Raw genomic sequence first — 11,288 nt, forward strand, 5'->3', positions numbered from 1 at the left:
AGTCCACTATTTACTCTTTGGTTCTACCTCTCTGATCATTTATTTGTTTATTTATGTTTACTAGCAAGGTATACAGAGAATTATTCAACAACAGTTATAATCTAACTGAGATTTTATGCTAATATTTCAGATTGAAGCTCAATTTAGAACGTACACGCACCTTAGATTTCCCGGACAGAAGGGATATATAATTCACGAAACTTTAAAACCTATAGATATATTAGGGAAAAGGAACAGATAGGAAAAAATTAAAGCTCAGGGAAGTTAGTGTGTGACTGTATCATTATCTAAAAGCTTAAACTATTAGAGAAATCGTAAAAATTAGTACTTATCTGTTTTAATTTAGATGACACATTTCACTTATCGAGATCTGTAAAATTGTGTGCAATTTGACCAATATTCTAAAATGTATTTTTTCGAATCATATTAACATGAGCAAAATAACAACTTATAGTACTTTTCGTATAGTTTTTTAATATCTAATTTTTAAGCTTTTTCAAGGTTTAGTCAAATTGACTCTCGACAAGCGAATGTGTCATCTAATTATGTTTTCAGTATGCCTCTTTACGTGCCAGACTGATTATTTCTCATGAGAAGTACGTGGAGATTCTTTTTAATAATTAATGCCACAACATTTATATCTGTTATGATATAAATTAAGTAAATTGTTAAAAAAAAATACTTTGTTTACTTGATTATATCATAAACAAAGAATAAAAAGAAAAGAATAAAGGAAGTGAGAATCTTGCATGAAAGAGAAGAAAATCAGGTTTTCCCCTTTCAAGCTTAGCATTCCAGTAGTAGGACAATACAAATATAAACAGAAAAATAGAAACTCCAAAGTACACTATGTAATCAAAGTACAGAAACAGCAAATGCCTTAAAATCTGTGCGAAACTGGAGTTGTTGTGAAATAATAGCGTGTTTGGTCATTATTTTCATCATGCCAAAAGAATTTTTTTTTTCCTTTAAAAAAGTGCTTTTTTCCTCGATTTAAAATGTTTGACCAAGTTTCTTTTTGAAAAAAAAAAGTGATTTTGGCTAGAAACGGAAACAATTTTGAAGAATCAGAAAAAAATAGTATCTTTTTGAAAACAGAAGCAGAAGCGGAAATAGTTTTGACTTTTTTTCCTGCCAAAAATGTCCTTTGCAAAATATTATATATACCAAAATAATCTTGTTTAGTTTAAACTATTAAAGTAATATAAAATGACTTTTGGAATGAACTTTCACATTTATTGAATGATTTTTTGATATATTTAAATTATCTTGAAAAAATAAAATACTATAGAATATTTTTATATTTTACTTAAATAAATAAAAAACTTAATTATTTATTATTTATTTTTAATTATTTATCTATTTATAGAATATTAACTATTAAGCAAATTTTTTTCATGTCCTTATTTGTAAGTTGATACTTAAAAGCACTTTTTGAAAAGTTTGGTCAAACACAAATTATTATTCAAAAAATATTTTTTAAATTAATTAATCAAACACAAATTATTTTTCTCCAAAAATATTTTTTCGAAAAAAAATTCTCAAAATAAGCTGATACAGCCTGCCAAACAGCTATAAAAAGAGACTCTTGCGTCTTCACGGACTATAATAAGCAGTCACGGATTGGATATTGAAGTTCGCGATGAACGAACAAACCTCCAAAGTTTCCATTTCAGTATTTCCCAGCTAATAAACTTTGGAATTCCTCCAGCAACGTGTTGCTCTCTCAGTTCCATTTCAAGTAAATACCCTCATTCACGGGTTGCACATACCATGCACCTATAAAAACTAAACTATAGTGTATATCAAAAACCAAGAACATAAGAAAATAATGCAACTATCCTTTTTAGAACCCAAAAATTAAAGTCATGGGTTCAAAGATTTCAGCAATCTTCTTCATTTCTATGATTTTCATGTCAATATGTTTATCACCAGCTTATGCAACTTCGGGACAATGCCCATGTACTCCTCCTTATCCACCTTATCAACGCCCTAGTCCACCTGGCACTACTCCACGTCCGCCACATCCACCAAAATCTCCACGTCACCCTCATCCACCTAAGTCCCCTGGTAGGCCCCACCCTCCGTCAACGCCACGTCCGTATCCACCAACCACCAGACCACCACCACATCACGGCGGAGCACCTCCTAGGGTTTTGCCGCCTATTGTCAGACCACCGCCAGTTGTAACACCTCCGGTCACAAGGCCACCTGGCATCTTACCACCTATAGTCAATCCTCCTGGCATTTTACCACCAATAACAACTCCTCCCGGAGGACCTTCTGCTGGATATCCACCTTACACACCTCCTGGTGGTGGTGGTGGTGCACCCGGTCGCGGAGGAGGAGGCGGCGGTATTCCGGGTATTACTCCAGCGCCGCCTGCCACGTGTCCTATAGATGCATTAAAACTTGGGCTTTGTCTTGATGTTCTTGGCGGCTTAGTACATATTGGGATAGGAAATCCAGTGGAACATATATGCTGCCCAGTGTTACAAGGATTGCTAGAGCTAGAAGCTGCGATTTGTCTATGCACAACAATAAGACTTAAACTTCTTAATCTTAACATTTTCCTCCCACTAGCACTTTCAGTTCTTGCAACTTGTGGTTTAACTCCTCCTCCTGGTTTCATATGTCCTCCTCTTGTCTGAACTAAGGTTTTTATGTTGGTCCTTTTGTTGTCCGATCCATTCTGCACGGTAAGAGATAATATGCAAATAATTAGTTCCCTAGTCTTGTTCTTTCGAGATGTAAAACGTTAACTATCCTAAGAGTTTGTGTCTTTGTTATGTTTTTGGTATTTCGCTCCCAAAAAATGGATTCTGAAAGTGTGTAAAATTCAGTAATAATGTATTGGCGAGGGTTTTCATGTTCATTTGCATGGAGTTCATTTATTCTTCTGCAACTTTAATTATAGTAATATCTTTGTTGGCTCGATAACATTTTTTTTAATTTTAATTCCAACACCCGGGCTTTCACCTCCCGCGTGGTGACGGTGTTTAGCATTGACCCCTACCTTGTTTATTATAAAACTAAGAAAAGGTACAATATGAGGGGACATAAAACCAAAACCTCCCGATAAATTACATTATTCGAATCTACAAATAAGACATATCTAATACATATAACAGATCCAACAATGGAGCCATATGATCATAGATCTGTTATATGTGCTTATATGTCCAAAAAGAAAATAAAACTCTTTTTGCCTCGTTGGGGACATAAAAGCACTTTAAAAGCATACAAATACAGTTAGCTACCTTACAGCAAAAAGCAGACTATCATCTCGCAACAAAATGGTTCTTGACAACTATATGGCTTAGATTAGGATATTGTATCCTGTCTAATTTATAATATCCGAAAGCATGCTTAGGGAGATTAATGTCATTGAAGACCATAGTCTCATGTATCTCATGGCTCCATTTAGGAGTGTCAATGGTTCGGTTCGGCCGATTATTTTATAAAATTTGTACCATACTAATTTTTCGGTTATGTTATTATGTATAACCAAAATTAGACTTTCCGAAACCGTCTCAATCATGTCGGTTTCTCTTCGATATTGGTACGGTTCGATTAATTTTCGGCATTGTTTTTAAATGTCAGGTAAAAATCACTAGTAGAAGTAGAATGCAATAACATTCATAGTTTATAAGACTTCACAAAACTCTCTAGACATTTTTACTGTTTAAAGGATAATGAATTAAGAAAACATGAAAGATGGCCATAGTATTAGATCCATCAACTATTCTACAGCAGCATAAAAGAAACTAAGCAAAGACAAAGAAAATATAAATCACACGAATGAAAAGATATTAACCAAGTTGGGATTTAAGAATAAAGTATATGGAAGATTAAATATTCAAAAAGATAAATCTAAATCATACGAAACAAAACATATTCAATACATTGTAGTATGCTACTCATAATCGCTAGAATACTTTGTGTCTTGCGAGCGAATATGCTGAAAATAATTTAGTTTCAATAGGAGTAGCATAATAGTTTTGGGAATTAGGATTTTGAGTTTAATTACTCGTTGGCTTTTAACCATTTTTATAATTCCAATGCCCAAAAAAATAATTTAATGCTTTATTATTTTTAAACTTATAATATATAAATATATTTTCTACATGTAAATTTATTCGGTACGGTTCGATATTTTTTCGGTTTATTTTCACAAAATAAAAAACCTACCTTAATTATCGGTACGGTTATAAATTTATATAAAAACCTAAGGTTTTATTAAAAGAAACTTAAAACTCGGTTTAGTCGATTTTTAAATATCCATTGACACCCCTAGCTCCATTTAGCGAGTATGTCTGCCACATTATTAGATTCTCTATAGCAATGTTTAATAATAATATTGTGAATTTGTATGAGCTGTTGTGCCTCTTTGATGATACTGTCGATATGCCAAGGTGGTTTCTTCAACATATCGATAACCAGTTTGGAGTCACATTTAAGCATAATTCTATCATATCCGTTTGAGTGACACCATTGCAGGCCTAACAAAACAGCCTTAGCTTCTGCCATATTACTAGTACCACTCCCTAAACTTTGTGAGAATGTCATAATCATATTGCCTCTATGATCTCATTATCTTGTTTGCTACCATCTGTATTAAGCTTAGCCCAACCAAATAAAGGCGTTTCCTAGCTTACATGAATTCAAATTATTTTAGCAGTTAAATTTCTTAGCTTGTCAAAAAAAAAAAACCATGGAACAAAACCTTCTATAGAGATGTTATGCTTAGAGACCACCCACCTCAAGTGAGAAAGTACATGGAATTAACTCTAGCAAAGAAATTTTAATACCTCCATACTTTGACGCACATCTAACTTTTCACAACTCCCAACATATAACTGTAGGGGTGATCTTGATGATGATCTAAGTAATTTTGTTATTAGATTTTGAGTTCCACCACCTTCTAAGTATGTTAAGAATAGGCATATCTTCCCAACGAATTCCCAATGGAGCACCAAAGTGCTTCCAGGTGTTTTGAGCCATCTCACCGGTGATAAATGTGTGTAACATAGTCTCTATTTGTAGGGTCCTGCAACAGTTACACCTAAAAATAATTTGCTAACCAAAAATAAATTATTACATCATCAAAAGGTAATTTTTTTAAGCAATCTCCACATTAAAAAAGACATTTCATAGGGAAGATATTTATGCCATACTCCCTGAAGTAATGTGATTGTGCCTCTTGACTGTCTAACGACTTGTCAGGCTGATGTAGTAGTAAAGAAACCAGTGGAAGAAGGAATCCAAATAGCAGTATCAACACTATTAAGATCTCCAAACTTGGAAGATTGAATTAACTCAATAATATATTCAGGCAATTGTTACAGTTCTTCAAAATGCAAATAAGGGCCTATCCTAACTTGCTTAGTCTTCTTCATATCAGGTTGATCTAGTTGGACAATATAAGCTAAAGCACCAATGCCTAGCCAATTATCCGACTAATATCTCCAGCGTTGCATCTCCAAAGAATGTGTTTCTCTGCTTGATCTCTAATTCCCAAAAAGTTCTTCCAAGAGTGAGTTTTTTTTATTCTTCTTCTTCTGGAAAGGGTGTATTCTACTACAATATTTAAATTTAAGATATTCAGCCCATAGGGACTTAGATGTTCTAAATCTCCACCACCTGAGAAGGAGTTGCTCACATCAATCAAGCTTCTGATACTCGTACCCCTTCCTTCTTAGGATAACACATATTGTTCCAACAACTTCAGTGGTATCTTTGTTTGCCATCAGAAGTACCCCAAAAATATTTGGCCATATACTTCTCAATTTGTTTAAAAATAGTCTTTGGAGGCACAATATCTGCTAGAAGGTGTAGAGGTTGAGACTGAAGAACATGTTTAATCAAACTAGCTCTCCCCCTATAGATATTAATTTTTCTTGCCAACCATTTGACTTTCTCACAATCTTAGTCATAGCCTCATTAAAATAAGAAATTATTTTCCTTCCCACATAGAGTGGACATCCCAAATAGGTGATAGGGAATTCAGTGTGCCTGAAGTGAGTAATCTCTTTAATCTCAGCAATTTGACTTGGCTCAGCATTAGGCGCCACCAAAAACTGCTTTTTCCATAATTAATAGATTGACCTGAACATTTTTCATAGTTCCTCAACTACTGCATGATCAGATCGAGTGAATTCTTGGATCCAGAAGTAAAAATCATTACATCATCAACATAAGCTAGATGATTAACCTGAGGTCATGTTCTATGCATTGAGAAACCTTTGAAAAGACTATTAGATGACAAGTGATTAAGCATTCTAGAAAGGATTTCAGCTCCAATAATGAATAATGCTGAAGATTGGAGGTCACCTTGTTTAAGCCCCTGCGTGGAATGAAAAAAAATCTTTTCTATTACCATTAATAAGAATGGAATACCAATTGTTCGATATGGATCTCCATATCATGTCAATCTATGCTTTGGAGAAACCAAACTTCCTCAAAGCTGCTAATATGATGTCCCAATTAACCCTATAATAAGCCTTGGCCATGTCCAATTCAATCATCATGTTTCCCCCCTCATTCTCCTTATTAATGTCATGAACAATTTCTTGAGCAAGGAGTATGTTCTTAGTAATAAGCCTACCAGAAACGAATCCACTTTGATTTTCCGAAATAATCTTAGGCAGAATAGGAGCCAACCTATTTCCCATTATCTTAGAAATAATTTTAGTGAAAAAGTTACTAAGAATAATGGGTCAAAGATCAGAAAAAATTTCAGGGTGCTCCACCTTAGGTAGTAGAATCAAATAAGAGTTGATATAAAACCTGGTCAGGCTATTCCCATTGAAAAAAGTTTGTATAATTTCAACTAGACCTTGCTTTATAATCTCCCAACATCCCTGATAGAAAGCTCCACCAAATCCATCTGGACCTGGGGCACTGTTCTTATCCATACTAAACACTACATCTTTAATTTCCTTCTCTCCAGGAATAACACATAGGTTATCATTTTCTTCCAAAGTAATGACAGAGTCAATGATATCCAAAAATTGTAAATCGAGAGGTTAGCTGTCTTTTTTTAAAAGATTTTCAAAGTATTCAACTGTCCCAGATTTTCAAAGTATTCAACTGTCCCAGTGGCAATCTCTTGGTCCCTTGAAGCCATTGTCCATCTTGAGTCTTAATCTTGTGAAGTGTCAGTCTTCTCCTTCTCTCATTGATAATGGCATGAAAATATTTGCTGTTAGAGTCTCCTTCCTCAAGCCATTTAATGTTTGCCTTTTGTTTCAACATAGTTTCTTCCGCCTTTAACCACCTAGTGTACTGAGTTTGGGCCTTATGTAACTCTGTCATATGTTCTTCATCCTCACTATCAATGTATTGCATCTCTAATTGTATCATTTTGTGCTCCCATTCTTTAACATTCAGAAAAATATCACCAATTTACTCTTTGGATCACATGCTCAATTTTCTAGCAACCTGCTTCATTTTTTGTTGGAACCTCTACATAACATTTTCAACTATTTCATTGTCTCAGGCTTGCCGCACAACAATGAAAAAATTAGGTTGATCAACCCAAAAATTTAAAAATCTAAAATATCTGATAAAATTATGATCAAGAGCACCACATTTCATAAGCATTAGAGTGTGATCTGAGCCTGTACTAGCCAAGTGAACAATTTCATTCTCTAGGGAATAAACCGGTTCATTCATGATTGAGTAAAACTCTGTCCAATCTTTTCCAAATTATATGGCCATTACCCTTGCCATTACACCATGTAAATCTAGGTCTACTGAACCCTGCATCCACCATGCCACATTCTTTAATGCATGAGATAAATTCCTAACTTTTTTTCGTCCTATGAGGTACGCCTCCCTTCTTTTCCTCAGCTTCCATTATGACATTGAAGTCACCAGAGATACACCAAGGACCATTGATACTTTGATTGCATTGTGTCAAACTATCCCACAGAAATGTTTTTAGAATTCTCTTAGTTTTGGCATAGACAATAGTCATCCACAAAATTGAGTCCTCCGCTCTCTAGATCATTTGACGTGTAACCTTGTAACGACTCGGCCGGTCGTTTCGAGAGATAGTCCTGTTTTCCCTATTTCTGCTTCTTTTGTGCTTTACAGTTGTATTATGTCTTACCGGGTTGGTTGGTTCGGGTCCGGAGTAGTTTTGGAGTGAATTGAGACACTTAGTCACTTAATTGGAAGCTTAAATTGAAAAAGTTGACCGGATGCCGACTTGTGGGAAAATGACCACGAATTTAAATTTGTATGGTTCTGTTAGCTCCGTTAGGTAATTTTTGATTTAGGAGCACGTCCAGAATGTGATTTGGAGATCCGTAGTAGAAATAGGCTTGAATTGGCGAAAGTTAGAATTTTGGCAATTTTGGCCGGCAGTGAAAATTTTGATATCGGGGTCGGATTAGATTTTCGGAAGTTGGAATAGGTTCGTGGTGTCATTTTTGACTTGTGTATAAAATTTGAGGTCAATCGGACGTGGTTTGGTAGGTTTCAGCGTCATTGTGAAATTCGGAAGTTTAGAAGTTCTTTAAGCTTGAATCCGGGTGTAATTTGGTATTTTGATGTTGTTTTGAGAGATTCAAAGGTTTGACTAAGTTCGTATCGGGTTATAAGACTTGTTGGTATAATTGGTTAAGGTTCCCGGAGGCCTCGGGGTGATTTCGGGTGGTTAACGGCTTGATAGGAGTTGAGGAATTTCAACTAAAGCTGCTGTTACAGGTCTAACCGCACCTGCGGAGTGGGAACCGTAGGTGCGAGCCCGCAGAAGCGAAGGAGGAGCCGCAGATACGGCTAAGGAGGATCTGGGCAGAGAACGCAAGTGCGATGGCATTCCCGCACCTGCGATGGTCCCAGAAGCGGATTTAGGGGCGCAAGTGCGAGTTTGGACAGCAGGTGCGATGTAGTTCCCGCACCCGCGAAGAGCGCAAATGCGATCAGTTGATCGCAGGACTGGAGGCAGTGTTTTAGTGATTTTCTGCAGATGCGGCTCCGCAGATGCGGAAATGGAGCCGCATGTGCGAGAAATCTGGGCAGAACCTATAAATAGAAGACTTCGAGATTTTTCACCATTTTCATCATTTTTCAGCTCGGATTTTGGGGATTTTGAGTGAGATTTCGGAGTAATCACTGAGGTAAGTTCCTTGTGCCTATGTATCTTCAATAATGGTGTTTCCCCACTGATTTTTACACCTAGTTGGTGAGTGTTTGAGGTGAGATTTAGGAGATTAGGTCTTGGGAATTGGAGAGTGAATTTTAGGGTTTGGAGGGGAAATTGAGGTCGGATTTTGATAAATTTGGTATAGTTAGACTCATGAGTGAATGGGCTTTCGGGTTTTGTGACTTTAGTCGGGTTTCAATACGTGGGCCCGGGGGGCTGGGTTGAGCCGATTTCAGATTTTGGACTATATTTAGTAGTTTTCTTGTGGAATTGATCATTTTATCCAATATTGATTATCTCGTATTATTTGTGGCTAGATTCGGGGAATTTGGAGGTCAATTCGAGAGGCAAAGGCATTTCGGAATAGGATTTCTGGGCGGTTGAGGTAAGTAACAGTCTTAAATCTGTTTTTGAGGGTATAAAACCCCGAGAATTGGTATGATGTGAATATTTGGAGGTGACGCACATGCTAGGTGTCGGGCGTATGAGCGTGCACCGTGAGGGATTGTGACTTGGTTCGTCCCGTGAGACTGTAAAGTCGAATAGCCATTGTTATTACTTGTTTTCCTTGTCTTTGAGCAATTGACTGCCTTTCATGTTAGAAACCATGCTTAAGCCATATGCTATCACTGTTGGGACCCGCAGCGGTCGTATACTTGTTGAATTGACTGCTAATTGTTGTCTTGTACTCAGTCACAGTCTTACTTGTGTGTTATATCTCCGTTCCCTCTCATTTCTTGTTGATACTTGTTGTATTCTCTGTTTGGGCTAATTATTATGATATTCTGTGAGCCCGAGGGGCTGGAGAGGTTAGTGACTGAGATAGGGCCTGAGTGCCGAGCTGCGAGCTGTGAGGTATATTGGATCGGGTTGCACGCCGTAACAAGCCTTTGAGCTATATATATATATATATATATATATATATATATATATATATATATATATATATATATATATATTATTGGATCGGGTTGCACGCCGCAAAAATATTGGATCGGGCTGCACGCCACAACAATATAGCGCTTGGGCTGAAGGAGCCCCTCTGGAGTCTGTACACCCCCAGTGAGCGCAGGTACCTATTGAGAGTGTGTATTGAGGGCTGAGAGCCGAGAGTATGAGCTGTTAAGATGGGTTGAGTGACTGCTGCCTTGAGAGGCTGTACTTGCTTTTATTTATTGTTGCACTTGTTGTGAAATTTCTGGAAGATTCAAATCTGTTTTACTTGAGCTCGAACTGATTTGACATATACCACCGGATTTGAAAGCATCTTCACTCTTTACTGAAATTTTTTGAAATGATCTGTAATTTTTATAGTTCATCACTGCTTCTCAGTTCCTTTCTGTTACTTGATGAATTGGTTATACTCATGCTACATCCTGCACTTCATGTGCAGATCTAGTTTTGTACAGTTCTGGCGGTCGCTGAGTTCGTGCGCGAGCTGATTATCGGAGACTTACGAGGTAGCTGCCGGCATCCGCAGTCCTTGTTTCTCCTTTCTTATTATCTTTTCTCTCTTGTATTGGCATTTGGCACAGACTGTAGTACACTTTCTTTCTAGATTGGTTGCTAGATGCTCATGACTTAGTGATACCCCGATGTCGGGCTATCATTCCGCACTTATATTTTGGGTTTTTACCCCGTTATTATGTAAACCTTCAGTTAGTTTAATTGTTTTAGCTCACTTTTGTTATACATTGAAAGCATATTGAGAATTTCGGCTTACCTAGTTCCACGATAGGCGCCATCACGACTGGTTAGGCTCATTTGAAGTTTCACCTCTTTCCCGATAAAAACTAGTAGCATTGAGTTGTGCATTCAAGAAAATACAGATTTTTTCATTGCTATTAGAGTGACAATTTTCAAACCCCCAACATCCTTTTATAGGATTCAATGTGAGTAGAATCCACAAATAGTTCTTGGATAGCAATAAATTGGAGTTTGTACATGTTGGATATGAATTTTATTCTTTCAAAATCCTCCTGGACTTTGTCCCTCTAATATTCCATATAATGGAACTAATCATTAAATGAATGAGATTGGGGAACAATTTGTTTGGCTTTGATCTTTGCCCTAGTGACAGGGGAGAGACCTCCAGTAGCATTATTCTCTTTTTTCTTATTTTTCTCACCTTGCC

The 11,288-nt window shown here is 36.6% G+C and overlaps 1 protein-coding gene across 1 annotated transcript; it reads left to right on the plus strand.

Annotated features, from left to right (window-relative positions):
- The first annotated feature begins 1,620 nt into the window (after positions 1–1,620).
- Positions 1,621–2,875, plus strand: LOC107803901 (uncharacterized). The gene has a single exon (XM_016627695.2). It carries the CDS (start codon positions 1,869–1,871, stop codon positions 2,649–2,651), a length of 783 nt encoding a protein of 260 aa, XP_016483181.1. The 5' UTR covers positions 1,621–1,868; the 3' UTR covers positions 2,652–2,875.
- Positions 2,876–11,288: the final 8,413 nt, after the last annotated feature.

Source organism: Nicotiana tabacum, chromosome 23 (genome assembly GCF_000715075.1).
Source record: "Nicotiana tabacum cultivar K326 chromosome 23, ASM71507v2, whole genome shotgun sequence".
NCBI classification, from domain to species: domain Eukaryota; kingdom Viridiplantae; phylum Streptophyta; class Magnoliopsida; order Solanales; family Solanaceae; genus Nicotiana; species Nicotiana tabacum.